Source organism: Ammodytes marinus, assembly GCF_949987685.1.
Source record: "Ammodytes marinus genome assembly, chromosome: 13".
Classification (NCBI taxonomy): Eukaryota; Metazoa; Chordata; class Actinopteri; order Uranoscopiformes; family Ammodytidae; genus Ammodytes; species Ammodytes marinus.
The window spans coordinates 19176491-19196833 of NC_137217.1; the positions used below are offsets into that span (position 1 = coordinate 19176491).

The 20343-nt window shown below is 41.5% G+C and overlaps 1 protein-coding gene across 5 annotated transcripts; it reads right to left on the reverse strand.

Moving 5' to 3' along the window:
- Nucleotides 1-442: 442 nt before the first annotated feature.
- ptpn3 (protein tyrosine phosphatase non-receptor type 3) lies at nt 443-16109 on the reverse strand. Of its 5 annotated transcripts, none has more exons than XM_080039989.1 (27): nt 15972-16109; nt 14040-14097; nt 13205-13346; nt 12231-12365; nt 12009-12051; nt 11769-11850; nt 11496-11540; nt 11349-11401; nt 11039-11156; nt 10836-10923; nt 10643-10731; nt 10484-10547; nt 8836-9038; nt 8625-8750; nt 8312-8473; nt 7685-7787; nt 7508-7576; nt 7296-7352; nt 6061-6217; nt 5730-5905; nt 5405-5495; nt 5101-5162; nt 4848-4994; nt 4019-4147; nt 2696-2841; nt 2429-2564; nt 443-1151 (listed from the first exon to the last, which is right to left on the reverse strand). In XM_080039989.1, the coding sequence occupies exons 3-27, from the start codon at nt 13271-13273 to the stop codon at nt 1077-1079; spliced, it is 2625 nt and encodes an 874-aa protein (XP_079896115.1). In that variant the 5' UTR covers nt 13274-13346; nt 14040-14097; nt 15972-16109; the 3' UTR covers nt 443-1076. The 5 variants fall into 5 exon arrangements, with proteins under 5 accessions (XP_079896115.1, XP_079896112.1, XP_079896114.1 ...); XM_080039986.1 differs by having other exon boundaries at nt 14028-14097; XM_080039988.1 differs by having other exon boundaries at nt 14040-14108.
- Between the last annotated feature and the right edge of the window lie 4234 nt (nt 16110-20343).

Sequence of the window (20343 nt, forward strand, 5' to 3'; positions counted from 1 at the left end):
TAAAATAATTAGTAAGTAAGTAGAAACAAACCCATCAGATGTGTAGCCCATCTCTTTCGGTAAAACTCCTTCCAAATGAACAAATGTGGTCTGTTGGATGTAAATGGGGAGATTCTTTATAATTTTCTTACATAGGCTTATTTATGATGAAAAAATAACCGAATCACACCTATGACAATGGTTGAATTTTACAGCATCTTTAAAGAATATCAACATCATAAACCTGCAGAGATACTTAAGTCCTCACTGCGATATTACATTTCGATCTGGGGTCAAAGAAGTTGGGCTGATTTGTGACGCCTTGATGGATGCACTGATATGATGGCAGTCTTAGAGGCACTCAGATGAAGGTTAACCAGACCACTGATCACTTTACTCAATAGCTTCTTTCTGCAAAGGGAATATGAAAAAGGCTTGTGTTGCCTATAAGTCAACGTCAACATAAAGTGAAATGTTCCCATTTAATGATCCAATTTGTACACCATCAGATAAAATGACAGAGCAGACACATCAGTATAAATCAGTGTGTTTATTTAGTGTCTTAATAATTTAAGTGTGGAACAGAAGGTTAATCGCTGCCCCTTCAAACAGCGTGCCATGCTGCACCACCTACATGAACCTACAGTATCTGATGTAGTGATCTAAAGACGGCCTTGCTCTGCTTCTCTGGACACAGATGAACTACAGATTATAACGATCCTGCTCCGGACCCCCCAAACCATGGACTGGGAGGCATCCGTCTAAGGCCCACATAGTTTAATACGTGGAGGCAACATTCCTGAGTGGCCCCTTGGACAGAAATCAGCAGTTCACATCCGTCTTACATCTGTCTCTATGTAGACGGCAGCTTCTACAAGCTCGATGCACTATCAGCAAATACTAAGGCCGTCTAGGTGTAAGAAGCACTCTCAGGTTGAATCGGGGCGACACAGATCACAGACGGCTGCGCTCTGAAGCGAGTTATACTCTCATTATCCAGTCTGTGTGCTGATCCGTTGCAGTAAGTCCTTCTGTCGCCTGCAATGACATGAGGCTGAAACGCTTTGTGTCTGTGTTGGTCCTGTTGCTGATTTGGGCTACGGGGCTGCAGATCCCTCCTCTTTCTCTTTGTAGACTTGTAGAAGAGCCTCACACACAAACTGGAACTGACACTGTAACACACAACATGACAAAGTCTTATTATTTGGTGATAAGACAAGACACAGTTTTTGAAATGTTTTTACAGGTTAGAGTCTATGTTTTTCACCACTGAATTGATTCTATCGATAGGTGTGATCTGTGAAACTGGTCGATCTGATTTTGGGGGATCCATTGTTGACCAAAATTGACTAAGAACAAATCAATGAGCCACACTGATTAATAGGTAAATTTCTTCATCACAATTAAAATGACCACGGTAGTTAATTTTAAGTCAAACCCACAAACACTCCTTGTGTTGCAGACACACTCACAAAACACAACCAACATGTGTAAATACGCTGCTGTAAGAGGAAATGGGGATAGAAGAAAGGTGAATGATTTGGGGCGCTCAAGGTGTAGTGGTTAGAGCGTCCCCCCAAAATATGCTCGGTCCTCAGAAGCAGCAGACTGCTGATTCAAATCCGGCCTGTGGTCGTTCTCTGCATGTCATTCCCCTCTTTGCCCCATCTCATCTCTGTCCCTCCAAACAGTCTAATAAAAATTTGCTAATAAAATAATCTTTTGCAAAAAGAAAGGGGAATGACATGCAATGAACGACCGCGTGCCCGACTTGAACCTGGGTCTGCTGTGACAGGGACTGAGCCTTATGGGAGGGCGCTCTAACCACTACAACGCGAGCAACCGCCCGTTTAGAATTTATTCGATCACAAACAAAATTGTCAAACGTGGATCCCTAACACCAAGGTTTGTCCTCTGACTGTGCATGTTTTCCATTACACAAAAACACGAGGAAGCATTTCATCAGCACAAAAGCATCAGAGAGAAGGAGCCCCAGGGACTGGATCTCATTTCAAAATAAGGGTGATAGTGGTAGCAGTAGTGGCCTATGCACTGGCTTGTGACTGGCGGGTTGCCATATTCCCAGCACTACCTCCCTTCAAAGCCATGAGTAACACTTTCATCTCCTCCCTCTACAGACACATGAGTAGAGTTTTGGAGCACAACGTTCAGCCATCACTTTAACACTGAGGCCATTAGCTTCTGTGAATTAATGAAGGTTTAAGATGCAAGATCCCACAGACGTAAAAACAAATTGAATCTGGCCTCTAGAAAGTCATCCCTGGCACAGTTCATTTCAGTTACGCTTCTCTCCAATGCCAACTGAATGGACTTTAAATGATAAATAAGTGGAAGACCAATTCCAGCTTCACATTTACTGTGGCTATAAGTATCATTTGATAAATTTAAGCTCCCCCCCCCCATACAGCTTTGTTGTGTTTCCCTGTACCGTGGTCTGAACCATCATGGCTCGCTGATCTCTCAGCGTTTTCACAATGTCCAGCGGGAAAATCGGCAAGCCGTCATCCAGCAGAGTCAGCGCCGTTTCCATAGTCATCAGAACACCTGTCCGTCCAATCCCAGCGCTGAAAGAGTAATTCAAACAAACACAGCATAAGGTGTACAGAAGAGGCAGGTACAGTACATGCTGGCAGACTTCAATTAAGTGTGTGCTCACTTGTGTCTGTGTGTGTGTGTGTGTGTGTGTGCGTGTTACCTGCAGTGTACCATTAGTGGCTCTTCATCTCTCCTCCTCTCCCTGACTGAGTTGATAAACAGCAGAAAGTCTGAAGGGTCATCAGGCACTCCATGGTCTGGCCACGCAACATACTGCAGGTGTGTGACGGCACGCTCCTCACCCCGCTAACACACACACACACACACACACACACACACACACACACACACACACACACACACACACACACACACACACACACACACACACACACACACACACACACACACACACACACACACACACACACACACACACACACACACACACACACACACACACACACACACACACACACACACACACACACACACACACACACACACACACACAATCAAAAGATGGCAGATAATCGGGGATATCCAAAGTATTTCATGTCAACTTGTATTGAAAATGATTACACTACATGTGACCAGTAGGTGACACCGAGATTAAGCAGCAAAGAGGGACATAGTAAGATGAAACAGGTGGAGTGCAAAGAGGATACCAGGGACCAGAACTGGAAAAAAATAATGGCTGAGTTTATAGTTTATATCGGTCATGTATCCCGTGATTCCATGCGGGGATTAACTCCCTCCGCCAAAGGAACAGATGGGCCAACACAGCAGAATCTATGTATGCATGTGAGTGCATTCAATCTTCATGCCTCTTTGAGCATTATCTGTTTATTTACCTTTACGCCATTGGAAGTCATGGTGTAAAACGTCTCCTTTAATCTGATTTCCTGCCATATAAACTCCTCAAAAAGACCTGCACGCCAACACACAGGTGTGCCATGAAAAGCAATAACACAAACTAACCCATGCACACACCCACCCATGGACACACACACACCCAAACCACCAACACGGAAGTGACTGCGGGTCTGCTGCAAATAGTTTGCCAGGAGTGGTTGCTGCCTGTGGTGGGCTCTGTTGTGGGACATATGGCCCAAATGTGGCACATGTCACTACAAACATACAAACAGAGAAGCTCCGTGCTGTGTGACCGTGGTCATGCTCTGCTCAGGTCTTATGTGGAAAAGGAAGCAGACGTGAACTTTGCTGCAAGGGGCTGCTAACTAGTGATTTCATCATAGATTCATCTTCTAAACATTTTCTCAATGAACTGTTTGGCTTATTTAAGAAAAACAATGTCCAAATCTAAAATCCAAATATATAGTATTAACTATGTTAATACAAAGCAGCACATTTTCATGTCTGAGAATGTTAAACAAGAGAGTGTTTAGTTTGTATACTTTAAAACATAATTCAACTATCAAAATAGTTCCGCTGTCATCACTGCCCAATTTGCTTACTGTACCTGTGTGTGTGTCAGGGTAAACTGTCTTGTCACATACGCCAGGTTGCACTCCTCCGAGTGGCACTTCACCCGCATGTGCCCATAGTCCTTTGCTTCTGGCGGATGGGGCCAGTACTGGTGGCACTTGGTCTGTAAGTGGGTGAGATCACCGACAAATGACATTACATCCGACATGAGTCATCAGTCAAGTTGCAATTTACTACCACTGCTACATCGACTGCGCTCGTCTCTTGTGAAATCAAACTCATATTAAACAGCCTTGTATGTTCCGCCCGGCAGTCTGGGAAACAAAAGCAATCATCAGCAGCACAATGTGAACTGATTGTCAATATACTGTATGTGTGTGCTCAGACCACCAGTGTAGAGAAACTCAGACCACTTGACAAATATGAAGAAAATTATCAATTATCAAAAGCATCTTGTTACCAAGCAACTGAGTCCAGACTAGAGTTATCTTTATTCATAGACCTTCATATCTCGCTTCCTCTGTCTTTGTATCTTTAATCCTCAAAAGGATCTATTTCATTAGCAGCCAGTTCACACTATCCTCTACAGTGTGAAACCCTGCAATTACTCACAATTGGGCAAATTGATTAGTGGTGTGTGCAAACAGCCCCCTGATCTTGTAATTACAGTTATCATGTACGGGAGAAGACACGAAGCAGCATGTTATAATGTGCAAGTTGTGCTGCAGTAATCACTGTGTTAATGCACCACTGATACTGAGCTGTACTTCCAAGTGGCTCCCTTGCCGTTTCCTCATTTCCCTTTTCCTGTGTGAATGTGGCTGTCTACAGTGGAAAAGTATGACGAGGAGAAGTATGTATACCCGTCCCCTCTCTGTCAGAGTTGTAAGCATGATGATGGTGTGTGTCTGTTGCTCCCAAACAGTCTGCCAAAAGTGAGTACAGGTCTGTGGCAATGGACCCTGAGCCGCAACATAACGTAAACATACACCAGACACGGGGGGCGCCACCTAGGAGACAAATAAACACACACAGATGAACACACCACGCAGAGGTTGAGTTACATTGAGACCCAGACAGGGACAAGACACGCGGCTTTGTATCAGTGATGCGCACCGTAACGTGGCTGGCATTCACATAGTCCTCCCGGCCCTGGAGCATCACTCTTGTAGCATCATCTGAAAGGAGAGTGGGATGTCAGCGGGTGGGGGTCACAAAGGATACATCGACCCACCACAGGCTCAACCAATTATATTTCATGATGTGCCACCCCTGGATCAAGGTTAGAATGGTAGCACAGAGCAGTGTGTGTGTGTGTGTGCATGTGTGTGTGTGTGTGTGTGTGTGTGTGTGTGTATGAAGGTAGAGTTGACTAGAGACGCACAGCAGGGCAGAGACACACGGACAGTCCGAAACTTACAGGGTAAAACATCCTTATAACGATTCTTGTCCATGTTCTCTGGGAGCCGAGCGCAGGTTAGTGACATACCAGGCTTCCTCCTGTATAAATTCTAAGAACAAATACAAGCATGAAGCACACAAACAAAAAGTACAGTCCCAACATCTTTGTTTTTTTTTTTGCCAGGAGTCCCAGTAAGGATTTGGGCCAACATCTGTCCCAAAATCCACGCTTAAAAGGCTTGTTATGACCTCTAAATAAAAGAATGGGACAAACAAAGATATATTTTAGTCCTGCCTATAAATACACTTTTAAGTATCAAAGCACTGTTGAGCAAATTAAATACCTCAAAGTGGAAACAGAGTGTGCCAGACTGTATTCCTCTCTCTAGCTGTCTCATCGATTCCTTCAGTGTCGTGACCCGCCCCGACAGGCCAGGTGACAGCGGCTTGTCTCCCGGTAATTGGCTGGTTAGTGTGAGGGCGGGAGGTAGCTGCAGCATGGGTGCCACCCTGCCAGTACCTAGAACACAAAGGCGGTTTGAGGCTGTGATGAATATTCATAGAAACATGACAGGACAGCATGCACACTTGGATCACTCTGCCACACACACACACACACACACACACACACACACACACACACACACACACACACACACACACACACACACACACCTTTACGTCTGATGAGCAAGGCCAGCTCTCTGGAGTGCGACTCTCTGCTGGCTCGTATGAACATGACAACCTGGTCATGTGTGTGTTCAGAAATGTCTCGGCCGTTGATGAGCACCAACAGGTCTCCCTCCAGGAGTTTGGGCTCACATCGCCCCGCCTGAATACAACACACAGGCATTTAAAAGCAGACGGTCTTCACTCCACAAGCCGATCTCATCTTTCAGTCTAGAACGGTATCTCTTTACTAGAAATGTTATTTTTCAACTATAAAATGTTCCGCTCAGTACGTGTCTTCGTCACAATTTGAAAGCAGATAAATCCAAGGGATCTGAATCAAGGTATATAGTTATTGGATTTCAATATCAGTATTAGCCCCAAAAATCCAGTATCAATAAGGCTATTCTAAAGTTAATTTTATTTTTTATTTATTATTGATTAATCTGTATTAAATAATTTGGAAATAGTGAAACATCCCTTAAGGCAGTGGTTCTCAATAATTTTCTGTCATGCCCCCCCCTAGGAGACAGAATTTTTTTCGCGCCCCCCCCTAAATTGAAATACTATTGAGAACCTGCTAATATTTATTTATTTATCTGTACAAAACCACTGTATGAGTTTCTGGCACAAGCATTCTGCATACAATCACCTTATTATCAAATTAGATAACAAATTAGCTGAGATTCTTCTGCAGCAAAGAAATTCAAAGCTCAGTTTATTAGCTCAATTTGTAACATTTAAACAAGACTGCTCAGTCTGTGTGAATCTCAGGACAGAGAAACAAGGCAATGATTCACTGAGGTTTGCATTTCATTCAAAACATTTTTAAACTGTAAACATAGTTAAGGTGGTGTTTTTTTTTATTATTATAGGCCAATGGGCCTTCTGTGATGCGATAACCAATAATTCATTAATGTTATTTTTAGTCTACTTGCTTGATTTCTTTTTAAATAGCCTACAGAGACACTTGGAGATACATGTGGACATTTATTTACTGCAAATCGCGGCGTTTCGCACGGATATGACCATACAAGCACACATCACGCTTGCCAGCACTTGAGAAGCACTGCCTTCCTAAAGCCAAAGGGGACGCCTTCAAATTGTGTCTTTGCAGTCACTGCTAAAAATCTATCCATCAGTCCATACTGGGATCGCATTTAATCACCAAGTTACTGTGACAACCTGAAGACACCACCAGACCGTCAAACCACAGACACACTATCTGAGTCAGTTCTTACCGGAGAGTCCGGTTTAACATGGGATATGGCTAAAGGCATCTTCTGATCCACTCCGCCCTAGGAGGAGTTGGGAAATGAAATGGAGCAAGAGTTGAGGAGTGACACACAAGCATAATAAGTAAAAAAACACATATCACTTTGCATTGTGTTGAGGTTAAAATACACATAAAAGAGTGCGAGAGAGAGAGAGAAAAAGAGAGAAAGAGACCCACTTTAACATTGAAGCCAAACCTTCCCTCTTGATCAGGGGCGATACATATCAGCATTAAGTCTCCGTCGACCTGCGTGGACATAAGAACTCAGAATCAAATCATAGTATATGCGGCACCCTCACACAACCGCATGGACAGAAATACAGGGATTCTCTTATTTACAGTTCATGATCTGACCTTATTGTAGTTGTGTAAGCTGTGGTCACCTTCCTCCTCACCTATACTGTCATGAGTTCGCGACAGAACGTCATCTGTCCCGTGGTTATAAGTGGTGGAAAGGCTGAAAGATGATATTAACAGATTTATTTGTCACCATTTTGTAGATTTGATGATCACTTATGCCAAAAACAATGCAGTTTTGTCCCGTTTTTTGACAAATATTTCCATTGTGATATGAAGATGAAAGCACAAGACTATAGTGTTGTCTACACAGTATTTACCATGATAGGTGTCTAAAATAACACTTTAAGAGCTCTTCAAACGATCTTTACACACACCCAGATATCAAAATTATACGGAGTGGTCTAGAGGCCAACTAGTGAAGGCATCAGCTGGGAGTTTCTGTTGGTAAGAATTAACATCAAAGTTAAACCTTTGCCATTTTGAAAGCAACAGCTGTCATATCAGTTGCTGTTGGATGGATGAATATCAGGGTACGAAACTAAATCTTATTGCTTATAAAAATGATTTAACTTCCAGCCCCAACATAAGTCATGTCAAAAACGAACTGATTTGAGAAAATGAGATTGATTGTGTGAGCCTGAGGGGTAGACAGAAACCATTTCTGCTGTAATTGATACTAACTGATGCGGTGAAGCATCTCCTTCACTGTCCTTGCTGCTGCTCACAGACGCCCTGTACGTGTAGAAGACATCCTCCCCCTCCCACGTGTCTTTCAGGTCATTGCTCAGTTCAACTGAGGACGGGCGAGGTTTACAGATGCCGTGGCGTATTCGAGGACTTCGCCTGTGGCAGAAACAAGCTTGCATTTAGGTGGGTTTTGCTCAAAACAAGTTCAGAAGGAGATGGTGTTGGTCAAACAACAGGACACAATCTGAGCAGGGGGGGAAAAACTGCAGTTTCTCATGATAGTTGAGATTGATGCTGCTGGTAGTACCAGTTGGGGGTGGTTGGGGGCGATCTAGAGGGCAGACTCTTGGTCTCGAGATAGTCAGATGAAATTGACCTCCGCAGGACCGGGTTCCACACCATCCCTCCCACCACACGCTGGCACACTGGACCGCTGTGAATTGGGGAAAGCAAAAGGAAAGTTCAGTACTTCTGACAAGAATGCACGTGTGAATATTCTCGCACAAGCGCAGGCTCACCTCTCAGTTTTACTGTTGCCGAGGCCCAGGTGTTGCGTTATCAGCTTTTTGTAGGACTGGACTGTGCTGTTGTTGTGCTTGGGGCTCCTGGAAGTCCGGTTGGAGGAGAAGAAGGAGTGATGATCTACACAGGACCGCCACAGGTTCTTACATGTCTTGGGACAGGGCAGAATCAGGGACACCTCACAATCCTGGGTCTCCCCCTGCAACATGCACAATTTACAAGATTAAATGTCACATTGCCCATATGAAACATCAGCTGCCAAAGGTTGGTTTTGTTGGTAAGAATAAAAACTCTTCTCTCTCTCTTCTCATATTTTTATGAATTATTTATAATTTACTCACCTCCCAAAAAGTCAGAATATGAATCATTCAATGAATGCAATACCCACATCTATGTAGACCACGTAGCAAAGCTTGCAAAAGTGGAGTTGAAGAATGAAAATTCTGAGCATAAAAGCCTAGGTCCTACGTAACTTCAGCTCTTAATACATCACAGCTCGATATAAAAGCAATTAAAAACATTGTGCTGTCACACCAAATTTTCAACGGATTCACAAGCCAAGTGTGTAGATCAGGGGTGTCAAACTCATTTTGGTTCGAGGGCCACATACAGCCTCTCTGATCTCAGGTGGGCCGGACTAGTAAAATAATGGCAAAATAACTCCAAATCCCTAACTTTGTTTTTCAGTAATATGCTTTATCACTCAGCCTACATTTGTAACCTACATTATCACGGATCACAAGGGATCTCTGTACCCCCCAGGAGATGTCTTAGTAAAGGTTGCTGCCGGCCATGGGAATAGGAGGTGCGGCGCGTAGCGCCGCAGCAAAAATTTAGCCAATGTGCACTAATGAAATAAACAACTGTTTATTTGAATACACAAATACAACAGGCACTGACCTTACAGTTGTCCAATTTTGTTTACTATATGTACAGGGACACATTTTGTGCAAACATGCAGACAAAATACAATTAAATAAAAGTGCAACTTCTACTGTTTTGATTTATTTTTAAATACAGAGGTTATTGGTTGTTTTGGAATTCGTTTTTCCCAATTTAAAACATAAAAATAAAGCAGCATTGAAAATTAGGAAATAAATCTTGTAGGCCTACACTAGCATGCTCCTGCTCGTTTTGCGCACACAGAGCCGCAGACACACCACGCTTGCTAGTACATTAATTGTTCAGCACTAAAAATAAAAATAGTTTTATTTTTATAAAAAAGTAATAAAATAAATGTACTAAAAATAAAAATGTTTTTTTTTTTTTGGTTTTTACTTTGCCATAAAGCACTGTAGGAAACATTAATAGCGGTGAAGCAGGATTGCCATTTACCATTTCCCACGTTGCTAAAATGTGCTTTTTTTATTTAGGCTGCCCCCTAGCGGCAGGAGTGAGCATTTCGGTTATTTCTTTAAAAATTCATAACTCCTCACAGGAATGGGCTAGAGACTTACTTTTTTTTTTGACATACTCAGAAATTTATGCTCTACAGGTCGCGGGCCTGATCAAATCATCTCGCGGGCCGGATCCGGCCCGCGGGCCGTATGTTTGACACCCCTGGTGTAGATCAATTAAGAGCAACAATTTGTTTGGAGTAAATCTATTAACGATTAAGTAGCAAAGAATGGGAGAGGGACTCACATGTTTGCGTTTCAGATGTATAAGAAAGCGTTTCCTCTTGAATGAAATCTTGATGATGTTCCCCCTATATGCGAAACATGAGAATGCAATCGTTTGAATAGTTGAGAAAAAACAAATGCAGGGACAAAATGCCACGTTATTAGCGGCATCATTACTCACCATGGAAAGAAACTGGAGCAGATCATGTTGCAGAATACTGCAACACCGCTAGAGGCCAAACCAACCATCAGAGGGCAGTTGTGTGTGTCCTGAGAGAAAGGATGGCAAGGGGGGAGAACAAGTCGCGCATGAGAAGACATTTAACTAGAACATGAGATTTTACAAGGTTGTTGAATCGATGGAATCACTCTACCAAGGCGGCGTGCAGCTCCACCCCATAGAGCTCCAGCGTCCGGGCTGTGTTGAGGAAACACAGCTCGGCCTCGCTCTGCTTCAGCCCCCTGGGAAAGTACATACACACACAACCAGTCACATGCAAAACAACAGGAAACAAATGCAACAACAAACCAGTTGTTTTTTTAGTGGTAACTAAATGAATTGAACAGTGAGCATTACTTGTGCTGTGGATGCAGATCCTCTATTTTGGACAGAAGGTCTTCATCCTGCTCCGGAATGAAGTGGCACTTTGAGAGGTAGCCAGGGAGTCGGGACGGACAGTGATCCCCCATCTCCGCTGCAGGTGACGAAAAATAGATAAAAAGAGAATTCAAACACTAAACACACAACCAGATACACATGCCAGCATCTGGGGTACTCCTGTAAGCTTGCTGCTGCTTATTGAGAGCATCCTCAACAGGAATAATTACTCAGGCGGTTATTATTAAGTCATTAATCATTTGTGTCTCCCGGATGAGACAGGACTTACACTGCACAGCGTAAGAGGCCAACACTACAGCTGCACTCAGTGGGCACTGCAACCTGCAATCACACACCATGATTATAGCCTGTGACAGCCAAACACAAACTGTGCTCACAGTGGGGATGGGTGGTGGTGTTTGTGAGTGTCACTAACCGTCCTTCTCTGATGTCACTCCTGATCTGGAGGAAGTACAGGTGCCTGTGGGGACGAGACCAGAGGAACTTTACCAACTCACGTCTATATTGTATCGGACAAAATAGGAATTTATGTATATATTTGGCTGAGGAGTGAGCTAAGCATTGATAGTGATAAAAGATAGACACCAATATTCCTTATTCCACCCATAATTCCTGAGAGAGAAACAAGACCTTTCTGAGTCATACCGCTCTACAGAAACACCTTTAACAAATAGATACATGTACTAACCTGGTCTGTTCATACTGCAGAGAGTTGGGATCAGAGATGAAGAATCGTACTCTGAAGTTGAGATAAAAGGGAGAAGCAAGACCTGCAGAGAAATGTTTAGTTAGAAAAAATGGCATATGCACATTGACAAGTTCATCTTGCTTATTTATTTTTGCATTTCCTAACTATAAATGTAGTTAAAAAGAAAGTTGTATTAGTAGAGTTATTCTAAGCACAGACAGTGAAATCTGGGGAGGATACCTTTTATCTGCTTCTTCAAGGGTTTCTCGGGCTCCAACCATCTCTGAGAGAGAGAGAGAGAGAAAAAGAGAGAAAGAGAGAGAGAGAGAGAAATTAATTAAGTGTAATGGCTATCTGGGGCTAAAAGAAAAAAAGAAGCACTTATGTGAGTATACGCTGAGGTTATCATTGTCTAAACAGCAAGCAGCGAGTGAATTTTCAGCAGATGAACAGTCAGCTCACAGGCGAGTGTGTGTTGGCTGTGATGGAGGAGATGGCTGTGCTGGATTCTCTGATCTGCAGACTGAAGAGCTGCCTCTCCTGCAGGCCCAGGTGGTGGCATACTTGGTCCAATAGAACCAGGCCTTCATCCTGCTTCTGAAAAACGGAAACAACAAACAACATTGACACCGGCCAAAAACCTTCAAGCTACATTCAATGGCTGCTTATTTCTACGTCTAAATATACCCGGCTGTGTCCTGCAGTAGTGCTGAATGTATGGATAAATATGATTCATTAAAACCTGTTACTTTTTCTGAGGCTTTTTATAAAAATTATAAATGGTTCTAAACAGAAAAAAACAATCAATTATACATCCATGTTAAAATCAGTTTTTCCAACAAACAAAAAAACATCTGCAGCACAACGCTCTCTAGTTTGAAATATTCATTGTTTTATTAATCGCTCAGAGGGATAACTCGCAGCTCATCCTCCCTTTTGTCTCCCCCATATTTACGTCACAGATTCAACCATCCAAACTTCCCTTGAACAAAGATAATAAAAGGAAATGTATTAAAAAACAGCTGCCATGAATAAGAGTTTAATATTGGAATCCTTTCGCACAATACAAACCACAGCAGTCTCCATGAAATCCCCCCTGTTAACATAAAGATGCTGCACACATAGCTGCTCTCCTGGAGAGCATTACTGTGAATGCTTTTCTCCATGTGTGTGCATTGCCGTCAGGCTTGCGTTTGACATGCTGCTGCTGATGCAGGAGTGTGATGAACTCCCTGTGGGGTGCAGAAGGTGAGCGTGCCCTTCAAAGCCAAGGTCACAGGGTTGAGACGAGACGATCAATGGGAATAGGAAAGAATAGGCGGCCGCTACATCATGCAGTGACACGCTGATCATTAGCAGAGAACAGAGACGGATAGTAGCAACATATGATCTCCTCAGCAGCCAGACTGGAAACAGTGTGTGAGTGTGTTACGCACGCTGATTCTGAAGGTTTCGATGGTGCCGTCCAGCAGCTGAACTAGGCAGAGCAGGTCCGGTTTTGGCATGTCTGTTACCACTCTAAATCTGCCTCCCTCTCAAGACAAACACCCTGCCCTCAGCGCGACAGTGAGAGGGGACCTGGGAACACACACACAAAAACAGGTTGTTGTCATGCAATGAAAGCACCTCCCTAAGGATGATATTGTGTGTTGAGTAATATATTGGGCTGCAGTGAGTAATGCACAGTGAATGCGAAGGAGGGACTCAATTTGTGTGTGTGTGTGTGTGTGTGTGTGTGTGTGTGTGTGTGTGTGTGTGTGTGTGTGTGTGTGTGTGTGTGTGTGTGTGTGTGTGTGTGCGTGTCTGTGTGTGTCTCATTCCTCATTATTTGGCCTGGGTCTGAACATGTCCCTTCCCTCTCCCTGCTGCTCTGCCTTGGCTTCTCTACGCCTTTCGTAGGCAGCTGAATGATAAGAATGTTAAACATTTTCAGAGTTGAACACACCCCATCCACAGAGCAACGAATGATCTCGGAGCAGCCTCTGGAAGCTATGCACGCAGCATGGATGCAAACAAACAACCCCACACACACACACACACACACACACCTAATGCATGCATGCACGTATTTGTCATCTTATTGTCAGCCCATAACTCACCCTAGCATTGAGAATATTTCTAATTGTATGTGAGTGAATGAGTGAGTGAGTGAGTGAGTGAGTGAGTGAGTGAGTGAGTGAGTGAGTGAGTGAGTGAGTGAGTGAGTGAGTGAGTGAGTGAGTGAGTGAGTGAGTGAGTGAGACGTGTGTATGTACGTACATGTGTCCTGACCTGTCCTGTTTCCAGGTCAACGATTAATGGATCCAAGTCGGCCCGCCTCACACTGCTTCTGGAAGGGCACTGTGTTTGAGTTAATGTTTGAACAACAGTGACACACACTGAATAAATTAAAACAGAGCAGGCCACAGTTGGATGACTTGTTCCCCTTAATAACCCTCTTGCAGGCTCTAATGAATTTACAGGTTAATGCTACATTTAAGCAGCTCCATCATGATGTACAGACCACGACTTCACTGGGTGTTTTGCATCTTGCATCTATTATAATGTTGACGTATGCGCCCGCATAATGGTGAATTTGGGTAATCTGGGAAGTTTTTCGCAATTTTGACTTCAGCATTATACATTATACATTTCTGAAATCCCTAAGATGTTTTCTACAACACCAGGAGAAGACAAATGTAGATATGATAACAAGAAGAGACATGCCACACCTATTAGTGTTCTTGGTGCCTAATTAAATATTCTGCCTAAATTTGATAATCTGGGACAGGTGACGTTCTAATCTGGGACAGTTGTATTAGCCTTTAAAAAAAGCCTAAATCACCATATTTTCTGCAGTTCAGCCCCAATATCAACAAATCCTATATAAGCATTGTGGAAAAATGACATAAAGAAACCTGAATAAGTCTAATACATTGTACACTTGATGAATTGATCTACCATGTGAATTAATTCAAAACATTGTCTTTCAGTCGTGCTCTCTTTTCCTGACATTGTGGGGCCATTCTCTTCTGTAAACCTAATACATTCAATTTAGACAATTATAGGTCATATGTTTTTATATATTTTATGAGATAGGCTATTGTATTGTACTTTGCACTGGTAGTTAAACACTGTAAATGCATATTTTTCCCATTTGGATAATTTTCATGACTGTCCCAGATTACCCAAACCATGCTGTCCCAGATTATCAATCATCATATATTTGATAATCTGGAACAGCAACAAAATGGTTGAAAAATAAAATTCTAAAACACATATTATTGCATATTTGGTTGCTTGAACTAATCACAAACATAATTTAATAAAAAAATCAATAACATGCGTTAATTATTAACATTTTATATCCTTAACATTAAATCGATTAGAATCCTATGTCACTGACCCATTCTCGAAATTCTCAGGGAAACTTCTGTTTGATAAGTGCCCTACCTCTTCCTGTGACATCCCCCCTATGAAGTCATATCATTTCAGTTGCATGACATTCATGCTAAACCTGTAGTAAAATTTTTTTACAAAACTTTGATAGAAAAGGAAATAAATACATTTGAGTATAGGTGTCCCAGATTACCCAATGTCCCAGATTACCCGAATTCACCTCTACATAGTCAAAGTCAAATTTTAGATTATTTCTATAGCACATTTAAAAACAACATCAGTTGACCAAAGTGCTGTACAAGATACAATACAAAATAACATATAAGATAAATGAAAAAATAAAAAAAGTAAGAAATCTCAATTTGTGTTGACTTCTTACTTCACTACGTGGAATAAAAAAATACTTTATTTTACTTGAGGGTGTTTTCAATACAAGTTAAAATAGTTTCTAGCAGAAGTTCATCTGCACAAGAACGCTGTGGGGACATAAACACACTTAGCATAGATGGTTAAACTAAAATTTAGACCCAGACCTAACACATACCAATGACACAGGGCCTAACTCAGTGGATTAGGCCCATATCTTTGTTGTCCGACAGTCTGTCAATAATAAACCCTGCTATGACCCCGCTGTACTTTGAGCCACAGCGCGAACAAGGAACCTGTTGACAACATGAAGTTTTTTCTACAGCTACACCCAAAAGGAGGAACACTCCACTGGCCAACTTTCCTCCAACCACCGCGGTCCTCGTAACTACTTTGGCAAAGAGAATGTTTTTTTGGAAAGAGAAGGTTTTAAAAAGACGCAAAAAAGGAAATGTCTACCTCAGTTAACCCGCTTCAGAGACGAACCATATTTATCGGGCTGTCTGCAGTGAAACCCTCGGGACGGGGTGCGTCGGAAGACCCAGGTATAGTTAGGTAAATATCCGGGACAAGTTTCTCATCCCTGGCCTGCGCTGATTCCGCGCGGCCCCGCCCCTTCGCCGCGCGCGCTCCCAGTTCCAGGGGGCGCGCGCGCAGAGCATGAGCTATAGCCTGCAATACAATAATTAAAAGGTAATAATTACCTAGGGGGCAAAACCCTTTTTTTTTTAAAAAACAGACATGGAGCGTTGTAAAAGGTTGTTCACCAGAAATTATATCCAGGACCTTCCACGATCACAACCTGGGTGGACAACCTGGTCATAGAGCAAATCAGAACCACTGTTAAGCGAATGGGGGTGGGCTAATAGGGAATTTTTTAAACTTATAGATATCATTATGAAACTTTGCAAGTTGATTACTGACATTAAAACAACAACTTTTTGTATTACAGTATTTTCCAAAAAGTTTGAATAAATATGAAAAATCATCAATATCTTACTAATGATGCGTAAATTTGCAAATCTGCAAAGCCCCAAAATCTAGATGTTGGACAAAAGCAGAGTCAATTTGTTTTTAAATTTTGAAAACAAAACAAGTGTCCAACTGCCTGAAGCTTTTTCTAATCACAGTTCAAATTTGATAAATAACCCATAGAAAATGAATTTTTTACACTGTTTTTTCCAAGGGAATGTCTAGCCGTTTCCTAAAATACCAGCTGGAGACTCCAAAAGGACACTTTTGGTCCATGGCACATGAAATGTAACTGTGTAAAAAATATATTATTACTGATGATTATTTTCTCCTTCAATGGTTTGACTGTTTAGATTGTAATAAAACCACATAATACCCAAAAAAGAACTTTACAATGACCCAGAACCAAAAGTGACACGTTCACAATGCAAACTATCAAAGCCTCAATTCATTTTTGATATTGGCATAATTCCAAATAAGCAGGAAATGCACAAATCTAAGAAATGTGTGTCATTTTTGCATGAAAATGTTCAGGTATTCAATCAATGAATAAAATGATTGTTTATTTTTAGGATACTTAAGTTGTTGGGTAGTTTCACCATCACCATATTTCTAAAGCTTTCCATATATTTTGTACAACAATTTTGATTTGTTAGGTAATTACAGTGCTTGAGAAAGTGTACCACTTTAATAGTTGCTGTTGTTATTTTCATATATCATTATAAGTATCATGCAGCTGTCATTGTGTTATATATTAATATGATTGTGGTAATTGCCGTTTTATATGTGAGTATGTTGACAGAGTAATTGGCAGAATTTATGGATAAACTATGTTTTATCTAAGTATCAAGTTTCAATCTTCTGCTCAATTGTACATTTCACATTTAAAACTTTATATAGTTTGTGAATGAGTAGCCAAGATTTATTAGTTCCCAAAATGCAGATTAATTTTTTATCAGTCGACTAGTGATTAGTCGGTTGTTGAATTATTGTTGCTCTACTCAAAATAAAGTATTGAAAATATGTTTTTCTCTTGTCAGACCCTCTTCAAAGTTCACTGAATGATACACACCAAGTTTCAAATCAGGATAAGCTATACAGCAAGGTGGAGGGGAATAATCTTTTATTTTCTATTACTGTTGTGATTGAGTTAAGAGCTACTCAATGTCAACGCTCATGAAACCGTGCATACAGACAAACTCATACAGAAAGGAAAGAAACAGATTTGATCATGGCTTCCTATGATTTGTTACCATCTACAGGACAAAATAAGTATTACAGCTGTGTGTGTGTGTGTGTGTGTGGGGGGGGGGGGGGTTAGCATTGAAAATGTACTGTGCATGGTGTATGTATGTCTGTCTATCGATATATCTTAGTGTGCTGTAGCTCATTCCTAAAGTCTACTTTTTGAAGCTGAACCAGCTCTGAAACTAAGCTGCTTTGACCCAGCATCTCCAAAGTCAACCAAAAATCTGTCTGCAGCCGACGTGAAGCCCAGATCTCTAACTGTATGGGGACAACTTTGAGTCAAGACAACACATAACTCCAGTTAAGGGTTTGTCACTGATTTAAAAGTTAATGATGGTTAAACAGGTGAAAACGGTCCTTGGGGAAAGTAAATGAGTAAAGAGAGGTGGAAGAGAATAGAGGATGAAGGCTGGTTTTCCTCCTCTTAGGCCTAGTGCTGGAGCAGATCCTGTCTCAGTCGGGTTGGCTGATTTGCGGTCTGATGGATGGGTTTTCTGCACTCATATGCTGTGTGACTGTTGGGATGTGTGAGTTGCATTCGTTGTCACCTGCTGCATGCCCAGAGAAGACAAACCAGCCCCGGACAGACCCGGTGCTGTCAGCGTGATGGGCACATAGGTGACGGTGGGACCAGCAGAGACCGGTTCACTTTAGGGTAGGGAAGGGAAGGGGAGGGGAGGGGAGGGAGATTTCTCAGCACTGTAACAGAGAGGAACCTCCCTCTGTTGCTGTCCTAGGATCGGCTTTCTCTAACAGTAACCAAAGACACCCTGTGCCAACCCTTCCCTGAACCCGGCGGCTCCAAATTTAGACACAGAGACATGGACAAATTCCATTTGATCTGCACTCCATGTCCCATTTATCTCAATTGCACCCTTTTAATCTGATCTCATGCTATATTCCTCTGCTCATTTTCTCAAGATAGTTCATCTTTCTAGTTCCAATTATTTTTAATAATTAATTATTAATTCTATTCTCTAATATTCTATTTTTGAATTTGTTTTCGTGTTTTTCTTTTTCTTTTCTTTTATGTATATTCTATGCAATGTAAAGCGTCTTTGAGTGACCTACAAAAAAGCGCTATATAAAACCTATCAATTATTATTATTATTATTATTATTATTATTATTATTATTATTATTATTATTATTATTAATAATATTATTATTAATCATTTTTACAAATTATCACAAGTTAATACTAATGTCTACTTATGTAATTCAGTCCGACAGGAGAATTTGAACTTGTGTTTGTGAATGCCTCGAGCTTGTAAACACCTATGACATAATAAAAAAAACTGTCACTATAGCTGTGTGTGAAATGTAACTGAATTTTGGTCATATATCACAGACATTAAACTGTGTCTGCGTAGACAGGTCCTTGTGTTTCTCAGGCGTGCAGAGGGTCACATGTGAGAGGAAGACAGATCCAGACTTGTCAAGTGCTGGAATGCTGTCCTGACATTACACACATAGTATAGTTTCTGTGACCCAATATCCTTATGTGCAGGTGGAAACTGTGTGCTGCAAATCCCTTGCAAAATAATGTGTGAGCTGTTTTCATAAAAGGACCCCAAGGTGATACCCAATCTGTGTATGTGCCCTCGTCTTCTGCACCATTCCCATATTGGTCAGTCAACATGTTGTCGTTTGGTATCGTTACACACACACACACACACACACACACACACACACACACACACACACACACACACACACACACACACACACACACACACACACACACACACACACACACACACACACACACACATTTGGTTCAGTCCAAGCGCCCCCATCACTGTTGCCACCCACCCGAATAATTACTGGTGGTATATCGTCCTCCCACTGACCATCTGTGAATGGAATATGAGGAGAAACCCATACCCCTAATAAATGAAGAAAGAAATGCCTTTACTGGATAATAGCTAAGAAACATTTTCAACACTGTGATGTGCAACTGAATCTGATCTTAAATGTATTGTTAGGCCTATTCCTTTGGTACCCTTTTTTAAAAGAGTTTAAAATCTGTTGTTAACGGCTTTATGATTGTTCTTTATGTTTCATATATCAGTTGACACTGGGATAAAGTGTTTACTATATTTAATTAAGTTAAACATTTTAGTAGATCATAAATGGATCTGATATTTTAACAAACCATGATTTCAGTCCTCCGTAATGATACATATTAATATAATATAGAATAATTCAAGATTAAAATCCAGACATTTTTCATAACTCACCAAAACATGGGGTTCAAATTGTTAATAAATGGACTATGATCCAGATGTTCTGCAGCCATTGTCATTCAAAGGGGCTCCTGATGAATTAAAGAGCTAACTAAAATAGTGTCATGCTAGAAGACGATTTTTCTCAACCTGGCAAGCCATAAACTGTTATTATAAATGGCTTATAGCTGATCCATAAAGATTCAATATATGATTTATCAACACTTCTTAACCCTTTAACAAGTGCCGAAAATGGCACCATTCATTTTAAAATGGTGTTTTATTATATTATACCTGGCCAAAGACAATAGATGAGTTTAACCTGATAGGCTGACCCTGGCACAAGTTGAATAACATTGGGTAATAAAAAGCTCACTCATTTAC